This window comes from Phaseolus vulgaris, chromosome 11 (genome assembly GCF_000499845.2).
Source record: "Phaseolus vulgaris cultivar G19833 chromosome 11, P. vulgaris v2.0, whole genome shotgun sequence".
NCBI classification, from domain to species: Eukaryota; Viridiplantae; Streptophyta; class Magnoliopsida; order Fabales; family Fabaceae; genus Phaseolus; species Phaseolus vulgaris.
In genome coordinates this window covers 4,791,166-4,812,969 of record NC_023749.2, presented here as the reverse complement: position 1 = coordinate 4,812,969, position 21,804 = coordinate 4,791,166, and the positions used below count along the sequence as shown (strand labels likewise).

At 32.1% G+C, this 21,804-nt stretch overlaps 3 protein-coding genes across 7 annotated transcripts; 2 read left to right on the top strand and 1 right to left on the bottom strand.

Annotated features, from left to right (window-relative positions):
• Positions 1-757: 757 nt before the first annotated feature.
• On the top strand, positions 758-7,086 carry LOC137825201 (aspartate--tRNA ligase, chloroplastic/mitochondrial-like). 2 transcript variants are annotated; one of them, XM_068630875.1, is made up of 15 exons: positions 758-1,145; positions 1,351-1,494; positions 1,746-1,855; positions 2,249-2,360; positions 2,495-2,566; positions 3,257-3,348; positions 3,574-3,694; positions 4,315-4,437; positions 4,647-4,842; positions 4,935-5,122; positions 5,208-5,279; positions 5,844-5,942; positions 6,055-6,135; positions 6,346-6,403; positions 6,655-7,086. In XM_068630875.1, the coding sequence occupies exons 1-15, from the start codon at positions 777-779 to the stop codon at positions 6,819-6,821; spliced, it is 2,004 nt and encodes a 667-aa protein (XP_068486976.1). In that variant the 5' UTR covers positions 758-776; the 3' UTR covers positions 6,822-7,086. The 2 variants fall into 2 exon arrangements, with proteins under 2 accessions (XP_068486976.1, XP_068486981.1); XM_068630880.1 differs by lacking the exons at positions 6,055-6,135; positions 6,346-6,403; positions 6,655-7,086 and having other exon boundaries at positions 5,208-5,343.
• A 3,951-nt stretch (positions 7,087-11,037) lies between these two features.
• On the top strand, positions 11,038-15,601 carry LOC137826365 (uncharacterized). Of its 4 annotated transcripts, none has more exons than XM_068632307.1 (11): positions 11,038-11,383; positions 11,516-11,591; positions 11,704-11,776; positions 11,888-11,939; positions 12,309-12,370; positions 13,303-13,366; positions 13,511-13,571; positions 13,669-13,755; positions 14,096-14,189; positions 14,841-14,943; positions 15,179-15,601. In XM_068632307.1, exons 1-10 carry the CDS (start codon positions 11,104-11,106, stop codon positions 14,931-14,933), a joined length of 942 nt encoding a protein of 313 aa, XP_068488408.1. In that variant the 5' UTR covers positions 11,038-11,103; the 3' UTR covers positions 14,934-14,943; positions 15,179-15,601. The 4 variants fall into 4 exon arrangements, with proteins under 4 accessions (XP_068488408.1, XP_068488431.1, XP_068488423.1 ...); XM_068632330.1 differs by having other exon boundaries at positions 11,089-11,383; positions 13,514-13,571; positions 15,202-15,601; XM_068632322.1 differs by having other exon boundaries at positions 11,089-11,383; positions 13,514-13,571.
• A 1,047-nt stretch (positions 15,602-16,648) lies between these two features.
• On the bottom strand, positions 16,649-17,818 carry LOC137826355 (tetrapyrrole-binding protein, chloroplastic). Its single transcript, XM_068632296.1, has one exon. The coding sequence runs from the start codon at positions 17,526-17,528 to the stop codon at positions 16,731-16,733; it is 798 nt and encodes a 265-aa protein (XP_068488397.1). The 5' UTR covers positions 17,529-17,818; the 3' UTR covers positions 16,649-16,730.
• Between the last annotated feature and the right edge of the window lie 3,986 nt (positions 17,819-21,804).

Here is a 21,804-nt window from a genome sequence, read left to right as displayed (position 1 = left end):
TATAAAGAGAATTACCTATTGTTGTGATGAAGCACGCAACTTTTTTGAGTCTTTTCGTTCCCTCTAATCACAAACTTCAATTACAATTTCACGAAACAAATGTCAAAGAAGTGAGGATGAAAGTATGATTTTACATGAAAGTGAGAAGGAAAGAGAAAAGAAAGTGAGAAATATGGTAAAAAGGATGTGTTATGCGTAGTGGAGAGAGAAAGTGGGAAATAGGTACTTATATAGGAGAGAGAAAGTGGGAAGTAGGATACATGAGTTATGTGTAATGAAAAATCATAAAATCTGATTCTTAAATCAATTTTAAAATTCTACAATTTTAATAAAAAAAATATTAGTTTAAATCAGAAAAAGTAACGTACTAAATCTCCATTATTCTGTCCACAAAATATTACAAATATCTTTAATTTTTTATTTAATAAAAAAAAATCTTTAAAACATAAAAGTAACTAATCACTCTCTCCACTCTCCTGCCAGTTAAATAATAACAAATAAAATAAAATTTAAAATTAAAAAATTATTTTATTAATTTTTGAAATTATAAAATGTTCAAATAACCAAAATAAATTAATACAATAAATTATTAAGTAAGGATAAAATGGAAAAAAAATTAAGAACAGTTAAGAGAGAATAAGAAATGACACAATGACCATAATACAATAATAAAATTAAATATTAACATAGAAAAAAAATTAAGAGCAATTAAGAGGAGAATCTCCTTTATATATACCTAGCCTAATTTATATTTTCTAAACACATAAATAAAAACCATGTCTCTGTTCCTTAAAGATCTGCCTTTGATGACCTTCCGCAGCAGACCATCTTTGGTGTTTCTATGCAGAGTTTCCCGCACAGTTCCATTGCCACTTTGCAGAACGAGAACAGTGTTTTCCGTTTCTGCCTCCACAACCCCTTCAACACAACCACTTCCTTCTGCTTCGGAAATACTCACTTCCAATGCTAAAGCACCTTTGGCCCTCGCTGAATCCCTTGAGTGGACCAAAAGGACTGCATTTTGTAGTGAATTGTCTTCAAATGATGTGGGAAAAAGGGTCCAGCTTTGTGGGTGGGTTGACCATCACAGGGTCCATGGTGGCCTCACATTTCTTAATCTCAGAGATCTCACTGGAATTGTTCAGGTACTTGCCTGTTGCAAGTAGTTGTTTTTCTTAATGAAGTTTTCTTTTGAGTTTTATTGGCACCTGAATGTTTACTTAGCCTCATTCATCTGGAAAAGTTTTTGTATTACCAATGCTACTTTTGTGATTTTCTGTTATGCTTTTACTACTTCACTGTTGTTTGTAAATGTACTTGGTTTTATTCTAAATAAGCTTTGAATTTCAGGTTATAACCCTTCAAGATGAATTTCCAGATGCTCATTCCGCTATCAATGACCTGAGGCTTGAGTACGTGGTTGCCATTGACGGTGTTGTCAGGTCTAGGCCAAATGAATCAATCAACAAGAAGATGATAACAGGTTCCATCGAGGTATATATCATTAATAAGGGTAATTTCACTTTGGTATTGGATCAACAAGAATTTGTTTCCGGAAGGTTTTGTTTTATATATCAAAGCCCTTTATTTATTAACTTATTTATTTTCTCCAGCACTTGTTATTTTGTGAATAAATGCTTGTACTCAAGTGATTGGTTTCTGGACTCTAAAGATCTGTTTTTTTTTTGTTTGGAACGTTCTATTTATTTATATCAACCAGTTTTTTTTTTTAATATGCGTATCAGGTTGCTGCAAGTAGCGTTCAAGTGCTAAATTCTGTAAATTTAAAGTTACCATTCTTGGTTACTACGGCAGATGATGCAAAAGACTCTCCTAAAGAAGAAATCCGTTTGAGGTACTAGCTGCAAGTTACATGATACTCACAATTGCTTATATGTATTTATTTACCTTTCTTGTAGAGTTTGGTAATGACTGTATCCAAATCTTATTATTTTACTTGTCACTGATGGAAAATAAGTTTTATTCTTTAATTTTGTCGAGTCACATGGTTGGTGCATTTTGCTTTTATGGAATTTTAGGTCTTCAAGGAATATTGCTATTAGTTTTATGGTCTATATTTGCATGCTAGAGACATTTATTTAGTTATCAAATATTTGATTTATCTTTAGCTTTTGTAGAAATGAGAGAATTTTGTGGTTGACCTATCCAAGTTTCTTTCATTATACCTATTCATATTGTTTCATGTATGTCTGTATGGGAGATCTATTGCTTATAAATCTTTTTGCAGGTACCGATGTCTTGACCTGAGGCGGCAACCAATGCAATTCAACATATTGCTGCGGTTTAAAGTGGTTCAACTCATTCAAAGATATTTAGAAGATGTTCATGGTTTTGTGGTGGTACTATCCTATGAATTCATCACTAAGTTATTTTCTCTCTTCATTGTGTAATTGTACTTCTCGTCCTCCACTATTCTCTGGGGTTTGGTGTTTGATATCCTGTGTTGGTCTTACCTTTTTTGGTCACAAGATAGATTGAAACTCCAATACTGTCAAGATCCACTCCAGAAGGTGCCCGGGATTACTTAGTTCCATCAAGAATCCAGGTATTTATATCTTTTCAACCATGCACTATATTATTAGTATCAGTTTTTGTTTCTCAAGATTATGATCATGAAATTGATTCAATATGTTTCAAACCATTAATTTGTATGTAATATTTTAAATTAGTTGGGTTTCTCCTGGGCAGGAATAAGGATGTCCAGTTTTGACAATCTAGCATTAGATTTCTCTAAAAAAAATTGGTAGTCCAGTTTGGAACTTAAAAACATTGGTCCTGTCCTGTCAGTACTGAGGCAGTTTCAATTTAGCTTCTGGCAGACCAAATCTACCCGCCTGCAACTCTTATCCTAGTCATGAAGACAGTATCACTTGACAGTGCTACCATGACTGCGAGTCACTTTCCTGTTTGCCAAGAGATGAGGCATTATAGGAATGTGCAGATGTGCTCTTGCAGTCTTGCTGGCTTTGCTCTGTGTTGTTTGCTGTCTGAATGCAAACAGGAAAACACTCAGTTCTAAGAATTCCTTCCCCTTCATAATTTCTGATAATTTTTTTATGTTGTTTTACTATTTCTTTAAAATTTCATATATGTATATTTTATTTTATTGGAGTAACATCTTTGATGAGCAAAACATTGCCAAGAGTAATTGGAAAATCAATACAAGTCCTTTTATCTATTTTTTCTGAGCCACTTGATACTGTTTTGTTGATTCACTATCACATGAATTATGAAGCCAGGAGCATTCTATGCCTTGCCACAAAGTTCTCAGCAATTTAAGCAAATGCTAATGGTAGCTGGTTTTGATAAATATTATCAGTTTGCAAGGTAATATTTTTTTTTTCTTGTGTTTAGCTACTTTTATGAGAATATGTTATTGTCCCTCATGTAGTTCTTTCTCACTATAAAAATAAGCATTTGTTTAAGTGACTATCATAAACTAAGAATAAATGTATAATGCTTGTTTTTGTAAGCCATACCAGGTGTAAAATTGAAGCAACTATCATGCAAGTGACTTTTCTGTTTGGATAAAATGCAATTTATGTTTTGCAGATGTTTTCGTGATGAAGATTTAAGAGCTGATAGACAACCTGAGTTCACACAACTAGATATGGAAATGGCCTTTACTCCTTTCGAGGATATGTTGGCGTTTAATGAAGAATTGATTAGAAAGGTTAGGTTATACTATTTGTAATGAGACCTCTGTAACAATAGCTTATAAAATGCCTTTTATTCATTATTTTGAAACTCGGAAGTATATGGTGACTTGGGTTGGAGATTTGGAACAAAGCAATGAGGTATATAAGTAGAAGGGATTCCTTTACTAAAGACAAATTATAGTGGAAAAACACAACTTTGTTTGTTGATATAAAAATCTCATTAAATAGCTTTGCTAGCGAAATATACCCTATTCTTCAATACATCTCCAAACTTTAATAGGAATATTTTATCAATGACAACAACTACATCATTATCCATTATCTTAAGAGCTTCTTTTATTTCTCAAACTAAAATTCTGCTTTAGTAAGCCAGTTTTTTAAAGCCAAACTCTATCGCAGTGATTAAGTTGCAGGAAAAGTAGCACTGATGTCACTTGTCAAATTATTGTTTTCATCATTCTCTTATTTTTCTTAGAACAAACAACAAAAATGACAATTACCATTTTCTTTCTCCACTTTTTCTTGCAAGCCAAACAACATCATGAAGTTCACTATTTTCTCTTTTCTTCCTTTTCTTTTTTTTCTTTCCATTATCTCTCATTTGCCAAGTGTAAGTAGGGAACATTTGTTGCAGGTTTTCTTTGAAATTAAAGGGGTTGAGTTACCAAATCCTTTTCCCAGGCTTACATATGCTGAAGCAATGAGTAGATATGGTTCAGACAGGCCAGATACCAGATTTGATCTTGAGTTAAAAGATGTAATGATCTTTCTTTCACCTCCTCCATAGCACTTCTGTAGTTTCTTGTGTATGGTTGTTATTTATTGACAATCCTCTCTTTTGTCTGTATGTATTCTCTTTGATTTGATAACTGTTGTATCTTTCTGTTGTCTTGTATTGCACTAGATACCTATATTTGCTTCTTAAGGAATCTTGGTGTATGTAATATAATTTTTCCGGTCCTGCAGGTATCTGACATTTTCTCAGGTTCTTCCTTCAAAGTTTTCTCTGATTCCTTAGAAAGTGGGGGAGTTATCAGAGTGTTATGCGTACCATCTGGTACAAAAAAATACTCAAATTCAGCTCTTAAGAAGGGTGATATTTACAATGAAGCACTCAAATCTGGTGCAAAGGGTTTACCCTTTCTTAAGGTCTTGGATGATGGTAAAGGATAAATTTGCTATTAATAATTTTTTTTATGTTTTTGGGAGATATTTATTGTATTCCATTTCTGTGTTGCAAACCTTTGATTTTAGGGAACATGAAGGGAATTTCTGCTTTAGTATCAAGTATGGATCCTACAATTAGAGAGAATTTATTAAGGCGATGCTCTGCGGGACCAAGTGACCTCATTCTATTTGCAGTGGGTCATCATGCCTCTGTAAATAAAACTTTAGACTGTCTAAGAGTTTATGTAGCCCATGACCTAGGTTTGATTGACCATGTAAGTTAGAGGTTGTTTTTTAGAGAAAAAAGAAGCTCTTTCTCAGCTATTTCTATTTCTAATATTATTTTGTTTGAATTTTTAGGGCAGGCATTCAATTTTGTGGATAACTGATTTTCCAATGTTTGAGTGGAACGATCCAGAGCAGAGGCTGGAGGTCTGTTCTTTAAATAGCAACTGAAGTGTATTTTACAATATCATTCATGTCTATTTCTGAAATTGTATGATTCTTTGCTGATCCTCTCTCTTTGAAATTAAGTCAATGTGTGTGAATTGGCAATTTTCTTCTCATCAAGCCCTGAATATTATTCAATTCTTCTGTTTGGAAGGTTTTCAAAATAGTATTAGTTAGTGCACTTAGGAAAGAGTATGTTTCATGAATCACATGATAAAATGTGCAATAGGTAATCATGGGTATTAGTGTGAAGGAAGTTGTACTCAATTAATATTAGCCTAGAAAATAATCTCCTAAAGTCTATCAAATGATCTGACTCTCTATGTATGGATGACATGCCAAACATATGTACTGCATTTCAATTGAATAATGAAACATTCCCATTCAGATATTTCTCTAAATCTTCCCTCCAGATTCAACAGGAGGGCCTGTGCTTGGTGCGTGATATTCTGATATTGGGAAATATGATATGTCCTAGTAAAGTGTTCGGGGTACAATACATCATTTCTGTTTTTTGTTATGATTCTTAATCATGGTTTAATGCAGGCTGTTCACCATCCTTTCACTGCACCAAACCCTGAAGACATGAATGACCTTGCATCTGCTCGTGCTTTGGCTTATGACATGGTTTACAATGGGGTGGAGGTAATTGAGATTCATTTCTGTACTTTCCTCTCTCTATAAGCTGTGACAGTGATGATTTGACCAATGAAATCTGTATGAGTAACAGTATTAGTTTGTGCCTATTTTTTGTCAGATTGGAGGGGGAAGTCTAAGAATTTTCAAACGTGGTATACAAGAAAAGGTTTTGGAGACTGTTGGCATCTCAAAGGAGCAGGTTAGTGGATCATTAATCTGAAATAATAACTACGAATCCATTATTGGGCTTAGTTATCTTCATTTATTTTCTATCTTTTTATGTTTATAAAATGTTGCCTAAAATTTTAAAATGGCTATACTAATAGAAACAAAAACTGAAGAGATCTAAAACTGAATGCATGGTCATTAGTAAGAGTGTAAATGAGTTTGGTTATTGTAATTTCTTCAGGCTGAAGCAAAGTTTGGTTATCTTCTTGAAGCACTTGACATGGGGGCTCCACCACATGGTATGCTGATTCCTCCTGTTTTTGCCTGTGAGAAACTATTTGATATCTGGCTAGAGTAGGATCATTGTTCTGTGTCTAACCATTCATCTATGAAAAGGCAGTTTTGCTTTAGCTTTTTGAAGTAATGGTTAATAATAGCAATGAAACAAACATGATCATTGTGGTTTTTTTAATACATTATATGAAGCATTGGGTTAGAGGCACTTATTGCTTCTTCTTCATAAAATATTTGATTAATAATTCTTGTGTAGGAGGCATAGCCTATGGGTTGGACAGATTGATTATGCTGTTGGCGGGTGCTAATTCCATCAGAGATGTCATTGCTTTTCCAAAAACAACCACTGCACAGTGTGCCCTAACCAGATCACCTTCTGAGGTGGATCCTCAGCAGCTCAAAGATCTCTCAATTAAAACATAAACTTTTCTTCTATTTCACTGCACACCCATTTTTGTATTCGTGTAAGGAATAAATTATGTTTATCAAGGAAGAGGAGATTTAATTAAAGCCAGAGATGGATTATCAGAATTAGAATTGGAAGTGGTTATTATTTTCTTCTGCAATTGCTTTTTCTGGAGAGTGCAGAGGAATGGGCCTGAATAAAGCAAACTATCTTCATATAAAGCTCATTACAATGTAACTACACTAACAAGAGAAATTCTAGGAACATATTCTATTTTTGAAACATTCTATCAAACAAGTTCTCTCATTGGTTAAAATTTACTAGCAAAACAATTTTGTTAGTTTGTCTTTTTCAATGATTTCTCCTGAAATTCTATTTCAATGATTTTTAGCCACTAACATACTGTGGGGACTTGTGGGCAAATTTTGTAACAAATGCTCAATTCTTATTCTAATCACTGATGTTGCTGTCAGAATTGTCACTGTATGATATTTGCTAAAAGTATTAGGTATAATAAATGATTTGATTTGATATTTAAGTCTTAAAGTTATCTTATTGGCTACTTTTTATATTGAATTCTCTATATGATTGACTAGTTCTTTTAGTTGTTTTTTTCTTCGTGTTTGGTATTTTTCAAGATTGATAATAATGCATTGAAAAAAAAAAGTTCAGTTTCCCCTATAATCACATTTGAAAATATTTCCTCATTTGAAGTATTGTTTCAATGTTTATCCAGCCAGATACGTATAGAAGTTTTGAAAAAACTGCCTCATAGGTTCTGCCACCCCCGAAAATACATTTTTATTTTTCTTGGGCCACCTCCATAGAAAGTAGTTTCTAGATTATATAATCTGGACATGCATTTGAAAAAAGACTTTCAGATTATGTAATCCGAAAGTTAGAAAAGATTTTCGGATTACATAATCTAGAAACTAATCATTCATCTGAAAAAAAAGGTTTTTGAAAAAGACTTTCAGATTACATAATCCAGAATATTACATAGGAGCAATTTTAGAAATATAAAAATTTATTGAGATGAGAGAAGAATATATGAAGGTGCAAGAAGAAACAGCCTTTAAAAAATTGATAAGAAAAGAGTAGGTTGAATTGTTGGATATGCAAGCTCAGAACCAAATAACTATGCCACCAAAAACACAAGTGTCACAAAAAAAACAAATAGTACAACATTGATGAGTTTGATATCTATCTACAGAAGAGAGGTTAATGAATGAGTTAGATGATCTTTCATGAAAGAGTCATAGGGTAATTGAATTTTTTAATATATAGTCCTAATAAATCATAAAGGACCAATAAATTATTTTTGGCTTATTTATTATAAATTTATAATTTTATTGAAATGAAGGTGTGTTTGGTCAATGAAGGTGTGTCTTCTTACAAAACTACTTTTCTGCTGCTTGAAAACGCTCCTTCAAAAAAAAAATGGGTGTTTCTTCCTGCACCCCAACAAATGGCTTCCTGCACCTCATCATTTTCCAAAAATACTATTTTACTCCTTTTAAAAATGACTTTCAGATTATTTTTTCCGGAATATGTCCTGAACATCCTTTCCAGAACAAATTTTATGAATTCTGAATTTACCATTTTGAAAGTTGAAAAAATGGGTTTGGAAAGGATATTCCATAATGGTTTTTTGCCTTTTAAATTTTCTATTCCGGAAACACACTTTGCTTACACAATCCCTATTCCATAAACACCTTTTGTTTATGGAATTAATATTCCAGAATCACGCAAAATTATCAAGAGTAATTCTGGTTATTTCAAAGAATGTAGGGGTCCAGGAAGAAAAATATAACGGTGCAGAAAAAATACGCATAAAATATTCTGTATTCTGTCTGGGCTTTGAGGCCCAACAAAGGTTGCATTGCTTGTAATATATACTTTCTGATTATTTAACTATAGTTATTGGATTGTATTGGTGAGTGGATTGCCATTGATTATGTCTTCTAAACTCAATGCAATAAATAAATAAATAAAATATATATTGGTTGAATAAATATTAAATAAATAAAAAGATAGACTTTTTTTCATTTATTTAAATGAGTGAAAAGTGGATGAAATAAATTGTAAAAAATATTTATATTAATTAGAAAAAGTATTTAATGTGTGGATTTTGGAGTTAAGGTTGGAGACAGAAGGACACAAATAATCAGATGAAAACACGTTACTTTCCTCTTCTCTTCACCACACCATCTCACTGTTACCATTCCTTTATTCAATAATAATAATAATAATAATAATAATTAAAAGTGCAGTTGTAATAAATGATAATTAAGATAGTTATGAAAATTCTCTACGAACTATGAACATATTCCGTTAAATTTGGATGATGTCCTGAGAAATCAGCTAACACTAATATTCTCTAAATACACCTCCCTATCAATCAAGGTAACCTCTCGACAAATCATCTAACACTCATTTAATACAAATTTGGTCTATCATTTAGATGACCCATGACTCAATGCTATAAACAGGCCATCTACATTGGAGTAAAATACGTTTTTATTAGTTTCACCATATACTCTTAATGCATAGTACTTACTTGATCGTCGGAGTACTTTTTGCAAATTAACTCCCGACCAAGTGTTGAGAAATATTAAGGAGAAGGAGTCTTGAAATTTGAAAAAGTGAAATATTGAAAAACAAGAGATCGAACGACACCCACAACAATTGTTACAACTAATCTCATGTACTATTTAGGTCCACTTTATCTATATAAGTATACATACCATAATAATAATAATTACTATTTTTATCATTATTATTACTACTACTATTGTTGTTATAGTGCATATGGCTAATACGGTATATAACGGATAATCAGTCGAGATATTTTAGAATATTCAGTCAAAATAGTTTTCAACTACTAAGGTTGAGAATATATTGATAACCCAAAGCAACAAATACCTTTTGAATAAAAGTTTTTTAAACATTAATTTTACAAATAATTTTTACGCAATGCGATACTAATATAGAGACTAATTATAATATCAATGCAATCTAGGTTTATAACTACGAGAACTCAACATTTTTCTATATTCTATAAATACGTTAACTAATGTAATACAATAGTACACATCCAATAACATATATTTATATCAATCATCAAATATTAATAAGTACTCACTTAAATATTTTTGTAAATACTTATGGAGGATTCAAGAGTGCATGCAATAACAACTAGATAAATTATAAAATCAGCTTATACAAAATCATTCTTCATTTTATCTTTTAAAAACTACTTATATATAATATTTTTTTTTTCATTCTTTGTAAAAAAAATATACATAAAAATAGGTGTAACATTGTCTCGCGAAATATTGAAGTCTTGAGTTTTGTTTAATTCTAAATCATATTAATTTCACCAAAGGATTCTCCATGATTTTTTTTTTATCAGAAAGCACTAAAAAATAGTTTATTTTTTGTTTTTATAATATTACATTATTCTTTTCTATTATATATTATTAATGTTGTTTGGCTTCTTCTTCCTGCACCTCCACAATTTTTAAAATTCCAAAAATGACCTTGATCTATTATTTGAAAAGGGGCCTAGATTTTCTTTGATACTGTTCATCTTCTTCATTCATCTCAGGTGCCGTGCATGCAGGGTCTTTGTAGTTGTGCGAAGCAAGGTAGAGAAGTAGGATTGGGATTGAGTAATGTGCTACGGATTGATGAATCCAGAATTGAGTAATGTGTTACGGATTCATCAATGCGGAATTGAATAATGTGCTACAGATTCATCAATCCGGAATATTATCATAAATAGAAATCCGAAATTTTACCAAAAACATCAATCCAAAATTTCTACGGAGTCCATAATTCAGAATGTGAAAAAACATATACGGATTCTTTATTACCGAAGTGCATTAATTGAAATATTATAGATGAAGTGTAGAAACGAAAATCCAAAAAAAAAAAAGAAGTAGAGATCCAAAAACCCATAAATTTTACTTATCTTCAAGTTCACAATATCACCCTAAAGCATAAAAAGATGTGGAGTTCTGGAATGGCGTTGCACGGAATGAAGATCTGGACTGGGAGTTGTGGCTGCGCTGGGAAGAAGAAAATGAAAGTGAGAGTTTTAGGGTTTTTAGGAATTAGGGGCATTTTAGGGTTTCCAAAAAATAATAAGGACAGCTTAGTCTTTGCACAACATTATAGGGGTGCAGGAAGAAAAACGTAGGGTGCAGGAAGAAACTGCCAAGTTGTTTTAAAAAATTCTTTGGGCTCAAATAGGCCGGGCCCATTCCAACTTACCCAGAAAATGTTGGGCCAGGAATGGACGGGTGCGAAAGAAACAGCGACCAGAACAATCAAAATCTAGTACAGAATCTGGGATTGGTCGAGGTCGAAGGTGGGAAATTAATCGAAACTGAAACATCACATGATTCCGTGATGGAAGTGTGTGCATCACCATCGAGGAGGATTTTGTTGCTTATTCTGTTTATCTTTAAGTTTTCACCTACAATCACTGCAATTAGGAAGGATGTTAGCTTTCAAACCCTTCATCCCTGCAAAACCACCGTTCAAGGCAGATACCTCCTTTCAGATGATAATGGTTGGTCACAACAATTTTTTCTAGTTTTCTTAATTCACTTATGATATTATTAGTGTTATTATATTCTACAGTTTTTACTATCGATGTTCTACTTTTGATTAGTATTGATTTACAATGATTAGTATTTGGTAGGTTATGTGTGTAATGCTGTGTCTGTTAATCCATTCTCTCGTTGCTGCCCTCTGAAGGGGGAGAAATTTTCTTGTCAGTGAGTTTTTCTGTTTCATAAATCTCTCTACTTGCATTTGAAGGGAACAACTGAACAAACGAACACCAACTTCTTATTGCCATCTTATAGTGACTTTTGTTTCTATTTGCAGCGGATGCAATCTTCTCTCACGATGCTGCAACTCTTATGAACATTGTGTTTCCTGCTGCCTCAATCCTGCTTTGGTAATCTCTTATAAGATATTTAACTTTATTCTCTCTTTCCCCTTTTTTTGGCATCATCTAATTGAACAAAGTGAGGGTCTTAATGTATGCTTCCTTAACTTAATTGAGCAGACAACCAAGGAACAAGTGCTGAAGATGAAGGTTGCTAAGCCTGCTTCTGCAAGTAATGTTTCTTTCTATCTTTTTACATTCCCATTTTGTTTGGTTGTTATGTAGAATTGTGTTTAGGGCTTTTCATTAACTTGTCTAGACATATGACCGATTTCATACACTTTTGCCCTAATGACCAGTCTGTTTTAGATATATGACTGATTTCACACGTATTTGCCTTCATGACCAACATGTTTCTGATGAATTTTGTTCCATGTATAATTTTAATAAGAAACATGAACAGTGAGATTTTCATCTTTCTCTTTCATCTCCTGATGTGACTTGGTTTTAACTTCTGCTAATTGGTTCTTAAGTGACCCACATGCGCATTGATAAAGCCCAAATTTGTTTGTTCTCACATACGTCATTTTGTTTTTGGCAGGAACTTACACTAGTATTTTTGACTACTGTGCTGGGAGATGCCGTCACAGTTCTGAGAGTGTGGTGAATATACTCCTGCATTCCTGCTATATTGTTATTCTTGAAGTTTTAACTTTCTATTAGAAACTAATTATATGGTTATACCTTTAATTAGAAGGTTGCTCATTCTGTTAGAAAAAGGAAACCCTTTTCATGTCAACTAATTTTTGTCAGACTTTATTTAGAAGTTTTTAACATAAGTCTATTTATGGGCATTTATGATGGAGTTGACTGTGCTCCCATACACTTTTATGTCATTATTAGCATAACAACTTATTTGGAGCATTTTTTTGGTTTTTTTTCTTTGTTCTTTGTTTTCTCTCACAATTACAATAGCAAAGGCCCCCCGTTTAGTCTGTTGTGCTCAGGTTTACCCGGTATAATGACTTTCTATAGACAGGATAAAATGGAGTCCATTAGTAATTACTATTTCATACATATTCAAGTCCATAGGAGCTCACCTACATTTTAAGTTTTAGGTGTATGAAGAGCAAAATACCAGCATGGGCTGGCATTTTACTTATCTTATGACATGGGTCTAATAGAAGAATGTAGATATATCTTGGTGTCTAATATCTTTATAGTTCCAAGCTGTTTAATATTTACAAATTACAATCAGTGTTGTCAAATCAAAATATTATTTAACTAAACATAATAGCATAGGAGCAATTAATATTGAAAATTCTAACTTTTACCGTAAGTAATTAAACTAAGCTAAAAATGTGACTCGATACTATTACACTAGGCTCCACAGATACATTGTTATGTAGTTTGGTCAAATGAAACAAAATATTATTATCAGGTTCATAAACCAAACCCAATACGCACTGCATGTGAGCTGGTTTTATTTTTAGCCTAGAATCTAAACTTCATTAGAGTCCAAGTGTTAACACAAGAGCTTGAAAAACTATTTACAATGAGTTGCTAATGTTTCTATCTCTTATGTAATGTTTCAGGTCCATGAAAATGCTTACATTAGTGACTTCCACCACTGCTTTTCACTGCCATTGAATTCTTCCTGTAAGTCTGGAGAGGAAACTGTCATGTTAGTTAATGGCTAGTAATTATGTTAAGTTCTTAATCATATTTTGTTACCAATACTTTATGATTTTATTCTATTTATCACTATTTAGATGAAATCTGTTCCTTTTCATGCATTTGAAGCAGGGGAAAATAATACTGTCGCAGAAGCAAGACTGAATGGCATCAATGTTGTTGTTGGGAGGTCAATAATTACTGAGATTGCTTCTTTTCTTTGAGGATGACATTTGCAGTTTCTTGCTGTAGCATAGCAGTTGAACCTATTATCACTTGTTTGACAGGCAAGGTGAATCATGTAATTCTGTTTGCAAATCAAGAGGACAATCATGCGTCCCAAATAAACTTGTGGTGCTCAATAATTGTGACATGTAAGTGATGCACTGAAATTGTGTTCTAATGTATTTTTGGTATGCATGTATAATAATGTATTTCAATGGTACTGTTTACTGTGTAATTGATCCTAACTGTGCACAAGATGTATAATTTTATTAACTTGCATGATTTTCATCACATATTTAGCTTTCTGGACTTCCTCTTTTTCTTTCCACTTTTTTTTTTGTTTTGATGCAAACTTACTTACCAGTGACCTGATGTCTTGGCACAAAGACTGGTATTTAGTGAGGAAGGAATATCATGCATGCATGGTGATCATTATTTTTTTTCTGTTGATGTTATGATATTATCAATTGTTCATGACTATGCTGGCAGTATTCAGAAATATATGAGCTGCAAGGGATCTTGCTTGGCAAGTGTTGGAGCAGATCAACCCGCTGAAGTTGTTTATGATGCCCCAATGCATATGGTAATGGTTATGATTCACTAAATACAAACATGCTCTATTCCAGAAACTGATAAATACTGGTTAACTAATAGGTAATTCTTTTCAAATATAATTTGGATTAGATGATTGGTGTCATAGAATCCCTTACTAGTCAGTAGGTACTAATACTGGGTATTTGATGGGTCCTTTGAAACTGGGAATTTCATTTAAAGTGGCTTGTATTTGTTTTAATGTGTGTACCCTTACAAAATCATTAGTTGGTGGTTTTAATTTCAAAACTCCATGTGGAAGGTGGTGTCCAGGTGATCATTGATAAGCTTTGAGAATCCTTCTTAATGACTTGTATCCTTCTAATTTTTTGTTCAAAAGCCACCAAAGTAGTAATATGCTGGAAATTCTTTGAATATCAGATGGTCTCCACATTTTCATAGCTTATATTAAATTAAATTCATGCTTATTGTGCGGTAATCTTACAATGTTCATAATTGTTCTTTCTTTGAATTGTTCATCCATGGAAATCAGGACATCTTGAGCTTAAAATTTTATAGAAATTGTTATTTGGAAATATGAGCATGTCAATTAAACGAATGGAGTGTGTATGGCTGAAATATTCAGTTAATTCATGGGGAAAAAAGTTTCAGGACATTGATATTTGATTTGTGTTATTTTCAGAATCCAGGATCTTGTTTGTACACTGAAACACATTCTATGCTTTCTTGTGATGGTTTACATCAGCACACCAGGAGACTGTGCCCCTGTGCATAGTGTTAGCTGGGTAAGTCTTGCTCTAAATTTTGTCTACATTATGTCAAAACATTAAAGTAGCTTTCTTTATTGGTTTGCTATGGATAAAGATTTATTCGGAACTAAAGTCAAGTTTAGACTCTCTTTTCTGTAATATTGAACTGGTTGGTTAATTTTGTTGATGTGGAAAAGTGTATTATTTTCACGTAACGATACAAACTAACTTTGTTTTTTTGTTACATCTAATGTTGTACTGTTTTTCTCAGCATTAAAAATGTTGGTTTTGAAGGAGGCAACTCCTGATTTGATGTCACTGATCAAGGAAGCAACTCGTGTACATCAACCCTTTGGAAATTAAATGTACCATTCATTTGAGCTTATGTTGTAAAAATTAGCTCTTCATTATTCCTTTCAAAATTTTGAAAGAACTCTACTTTAGGCTGTATTTTGGAGTGGGATATAGAATAGAAGGGAAGGAAAACAGGCCAAATGGCTTTATACACAAAGGCTACTTTCCTCACCTTTAATGGATTATCGAGAGAGGAAATGAGATGGCAAAATGTTGTAAGTATAAAATTGGTATGTAAGGTGAATGTAAAACATTTTACATGATCTACTCATTATAAGTACTGTTTCATATTTTTAAAGTTAAAATGTCAACAAATATATCATAAATTGTTATTCGATAAGTGTGAAATACTTTTTACATCTACAATGCACATATTATTTAATCTAATTTTAATATAGACCAATTATTATTCCTTTTTTGAGAGATTAGGCTTATGAAACAAATAATAAATGCAAATTTTTTGAATTTTGTTGGAGATTTCATATTGACTAAAGATTAGGATATTTCATAGTTTACAAGTGTGTTCAAACATCATTTTATAAGTCGTTTTTATGAATTTGAGTTAAATTTATAGTCCACCTCTTAATATGATATTACAGTCATTTAAAATCTATCATAACGAGGAGTGTTTGTTGGTCTTATCAAGTCACCTATCATCGGTCTGTTATCAGACCATTCATAATATATAATCTCCTATACGAGTTGGTAAGATCGGTGTGAGGGGCGTGTGTTGTATATCTCACATTAACTAGAGATTAAGACATTTCATAATTTATAAATGGGTGTAAATCTCAACTTATAAGTTGATTTGATGAGATTGAGTTAGATTTATAATTCATTTCTTGATATTTTTATTTTTTTTAGGATTGATATAAGAATAAAGTTATTCTCCTTTATCACTCCAATTTGATTAAAAATACAGTTGGTGAATGATTCAGGTGACTTTGTCTTTCCCTCTCTTTATACCTGAACTTCAAAGCTTCCTAACAGTAGTATTGCACGCATTCACATTATTTTTTATCTGTAATTTTTACCATCCTAGCAATAATAACAAATATTTTGAAGTTCTGGGCAAGCACCAACTTGCTGAAAACTAAGTAACAACATTCGAAATTGTTGTATTATAACTGAAGAAAAAAAAAATTGAAATAATTTTGATACTGCAGTCACTGGTATAAAATGGTAACAGTTAACACCACACCAGACGAATTATTACGGTAACAGTTAACACCACACCAGACAAGTTATTATGTGACGACAATTGAAAACCAAAACAAATGAACCTTCGGTTCAGGAGTTTGTAAAAGGCAGAAAATTTAAGAGAACATTGGCAAAAAAAAAAACGATATATGGAAAAGGATGAAGAAGGGAAAAAGGGAGAAGAAAATACAATGAAGTATCATCCATCTGCAGTGGTTGATAAATTAATAATTACTATGAGTCCAAATTAAAGTACATCTTTTGTGCACTCAGAAGCTATAATCCCGTTTAAAGATCTTCTGAGCCAATGTCTTTGAAGATGAACTACTATCCTTGGATCCTGCGAGTGCTCCATTGTCCTTGCTCTCAGCATCATCTTGTTGTTCATTGTTAGTATCAACAAAAGCTGGGTGGTTGAGAACTTTGCTGAGTAACTGTGTCCCTCTGAGTGCGTTTGTGAGAGGCAAGTGTCCCTCTGGGGTGTCCTCATTGAGCTCCCAGACGAACTCAGAAGGAAAAGACCTGTAGTTGTACTGCTCCACCTCAGTATCAAGCTTCTTCATCCACCCCACCTTGATGAAGAACTTTGTGAAGTCCCCATCGACCTTCTCCAGTATCCTCTTCTGCACACTGTACCCGAATTTGTTGCCACTGTGCTCCCTCCAAAGGGTGTCAATGGTTATGAGGTCGCTCCCTGAGATGAACTGCACCTCAGAGAAGAACACGTAGCCGCGCTTCTGAGCGGCTTCCCCAGCAAGCACGATGAGTAGACGACGCGTCTCCTCGTCAGCTTGCTGGAAGTTTTTGGAGGACAGGTGGTGGCGGAGGAGGTCAAAGGAGGGGCTGGTTTGGGAGGTTGTGGAGGAGGAGGAGGGTGTGGTTTGGGAGAGGGAAAAGGAAGTGATGTGAGAGTTAGAAGGAGTGTGGTGGGAGAGTGTTAAGTTGGGGTGTGTGGTGGGTGTGAGGAAAAGTGAGGTGGGGGGAGGGGTGTCTGAGGGGTTGTTGTTGTGGTGGCGTTTGAGGAGGGAATGGTGGTGGATGGAGTAATGGAGAGAGTTGGTGGCCATTTTAGCTTGGGATAAGAAGAAGGAGGAGGAGAAAGGGTTAAAGAAGAGTGTGTTTTGATGTGATTTGAAGGAGTTTTTTTGATGAAGTTGGTTTGAAGGTTTGGGTTGGAAGGAGGGGATAAGGAATGTGTGGGGTGAGACTGTGATGAGTTAATCAAAAGCAATATAATGGGAGTTTGTGATTGGCTCAATCAGGGTGAGGCTTGATCTCACTGTCTTTCCCTCTCTGCTACAATTAATTCCTTTTAGCCCATCAAATTCATTTCATTTCTTTTCTTTTCTTAGAAACAATGATATGTGGCAGATTATGCTCCTTTTCTTTTTATTTTCTTAGAAACAAGAAAACAAGAAAGAGTATGCCACTTTTTTGGAAGTTTCTATGTATGCTAATTTGAGTTTGCTTACTTAATTTGTACATTCAAGAGAGAGTAAGAGTAAGCATTTCCTGCATAATAAGCCATCTGATAAAGAAAATTTGCCATAACAAAAGAAAGTATTGATTATTGTGCAAATTATGTGTCTACTGTATCTACATAAGAAAGATAATCAATTAAGTTTAACACATACAATCCTTCTTTTAATTAATTATAAGATCAACTCATGCAGTAATTTATATTAAATTTGGTATTTTTTTCATTCTGCAACTACGTCTTAAACAACCAGACAAAAGTATGTATTTAATTATATTTATTATTTTCAACCAGATAAAAGTATGTATTTAGTTATATTTATTATTTTTAACCATTGAATTCTGATAACTAAAATGTCGAATGATTTTTTATAAGTAATTCTTTCTTTTGCTAATAGAAAACTGAGATGAAAGATGAGACATGTTAGATATCAACATCGAAAACTTCAAAAAGTTCTAACTATGTAAATAAGAGACATTACCAACTATAATTCTTAAACTAATGTAAAAATTGTGAAGAAAAGTATAAAGATTTTTTTTGGGTTCTTTACACAGCACACAAATGTAATTGTCATTTGATTTTAGGGGCAACACTGTTGTTGGCCGGTGATTTTGTTGAGACATGTGCTTTACGATGTTGATGTTATAATTTACATATTTCGGACAATTTTTTTAAATAGTTTATGGGAACACGGTAGAGACATTGTTTCCTTAAATTTTTATTTTTAATACGAGCATAAATTGATTTTAGTTTATGAAAAATATTTTTTCCCTTTAAATATATTTTAAGAAGTTTGTACTTCTTGAAAATAATTTTTGAAAGTATTGCTTAGAGAATGTTTTCTAAAAGTAAACTATTGAATGGATTCGTGGTCGTCTAGTCATTGCAATTTGTAGACACTACAATTAAAATAGTTAATAGCAAATCAATACACGAATCCACTTATTGGAAATTGATATGAATAATACAATAAAAATGCAAACTATTTCTTACCTTTTCATTTTTTTTCTCATCCTCATATTTTGGATTACATAATCTGAAAGTTATTCTTGGATTCAGAAATAGCTTACGGATTATGTAATCCATAATATATAATCTAAAAGTCTGGATTTGAGAATAATTTCTGAATTATGTAATTAGGATACACGTTTAAAAAATGCGTATTAGAAAAGACTTTCAGATTTGTAATTTGAAAATTAATCATCTTTCTGAAGAAAAAAAACTTCTAGATTATGTAATTCAGAAACTAATTACGAATTTGGAAAAAGACTTCCAAATTACGTAATCTAGAATATTACAGAAGGATATTTTTGAAATATCAAAATTTTTGGAGGTGGAAAAGAAGATATGGAGGTGCAGGAAGAAAGAGTCAAATGCACATTCATTTAGGATGATAATGTGGTTTGAATTACGCATTCATTTTACTCTTTCGGCCCACCGAAAACGGTCAAAGTGATTTGAGCTAAATAAGACTTGCAAACGGAGATTTCTTTTTGCACTCTCATGCTTTTCTTTTATATCTCCATAAATATCAAAATTTATGATTTACCGAAGTTTTTTTTTAATTATATGATTCAGAAACCAAAAGTTAAAAGGCATATTGAATTACATAATTTAAAATAGTAATTTGAAAATTAATTCTAATTTCTAAATCATACAATCTGAAATTTAATATTATATTTTGAATTATATGATATGAAAATATTTTTAAAATAAAAAATTAACTTATAAATTATATTAGACAAATTCTCTCTGCATCATATCAATTTCATCATATTTTTTACTAAAATAACGAAAATATCCCTATGACAAAAATTACTTTAAAAATAAAAGAAGGATACAGATAAAAATATATTTTTGAAATCTCTTTTTCAGAATACATTTTTAAATTTGGATTTTCGGAACAAACTTCTCAAATCCATAAAAATTTTTTGCATTTTGGATTTTTAAATTGGTATGACGCAGGAAGAATTTATCATTATATTATAGATTTAGGATTTGGGATTAAACAATTAAAAAGTTATCTTTTTTGCATAGAAAAACTTCCAACTTATTTTTTTTCATAAAAAATTATTTCAAATTACATGGTTCAAATCACGGTATTGAAGTAAAATTGGGACTTTCTTCCATTAGTCATGACAGAACTCATAAATAAGGGGTGAAAGCGGCAAAGGAATAAGACAATTTGGTTTTTTATACATCATATGGAGGTGCACGAGGAAACCGTAGGTGTAGGAAAGGAAATAGCTTTTTCTCTTACCTGTCTTACATGACTCTATTTTGTTGAGGTCATTGCATTCTACACCCCATATATTAATGTTGCATCCCTATTAAAATAAAATAAAATAAAATTACCCTTTAAAAATACGTATTTCAGATCCTGAAATGTATTTTGGAATCCACAATTACATTATATAATGCATTTTTGTATCTATACATTCCAAATTTTTGTATCTCTACCTTCCAAAGTACATCTTCGAATTTTTCAGAATGTGTATTTCATAATATATTAATATACTTTGAAATGTATGAATTGGAATGATTATTTTTTTTTCGGTTGATCGGTCTTTTCTTTCTTTCTTCTTGAATATATTATTTTTACAACTTTCACATCTCTACTTCTCGTCTATGTGATTTCGAACTTGGATGGTAATTGCAAAAGACACTTCGACGCTAAAATAAAACTTCGGCACTCGGTACACAGTGTAATTAGTATTAGATGATGACATACCTGATTCTTGAAATTTATGTTTATTTATATAATTATTGTACTACTTAAATGTTTGATCTTTGATTAATTCTCTATTTGAGTATAATGGTTTCGATTACCACATTGCAAAATTTTCAAATTCATAAATAAATTATAGGATATAATTTAAAAATCAACACAAAATTTCAAAATAGTTTTCAGATTCTACCATCCATAACTTCTTGTGTTATAACTCAATCCAAAATAAAGTTGTTTTATAAACATAAATGGGGGATAATTTTGAACGTGTTTTGTCCAAATTACCTTAAATCAGGGATAATCTTAAAGATGATTGGCATTTGTTTGTGTTGCGGATGTTGTAGTCAATATTGAATTTTCGTTGAATAAATGATTGTGGTCACTAATCTGAGTAACCATGATGATAAGATAAAATTAGTTGATGATTAACAAGAAAAATTAGTATTTGATCAAACGAAAATTTTAAATGACCACATATTTCAACTTGATTAATAACAGTTTTAGCACTACAACACTTAAAGTATATACAAAAGAGTCCATTGTACTGCACTTGTGGTTATCGTGTTAGATTGTTCGTTGATAATAAAATGAAATTAATTAATGAGTGACAATAAAAATCAATATTCTACATATATCAATGTGACACATTTTCAACACTGTAATAATTGAATACATGTAAAATGAAAAAAAAGACTTTATACCACGGTTTAAAAAAGAATTTCATGTCATAATTATTGTTTCGTTGTCTAATTCATACCGACAAAACAATTTTTTTTATATGTGACCAAAGTCAAACGGTCATAAATTTTGTTTGTTGTATAATTTATAAATTTATTAAAAATTGTATATTTTAAATTGTAATGACTGAGTCCGTCAGAAACTTGACTATTCAACAAATCAACCACAATGAGAAGATCACATGATGATAAGTGACAGACCAACTCATGACAACAAGTCATGGGTTGACTAAATCAATAAGGTTAATCCAAAATTTAGGGTTGTTTAACACAACCCTAACACATGAACCAACCCCTATAAATAACACAAACTCCAAGAACCAGATACGTCATTTCCATTAGTTTTTATAGTACTCTGACACCTGAGTGCCGACTTCCAGACTGACTTGAGCGTTGGAGTA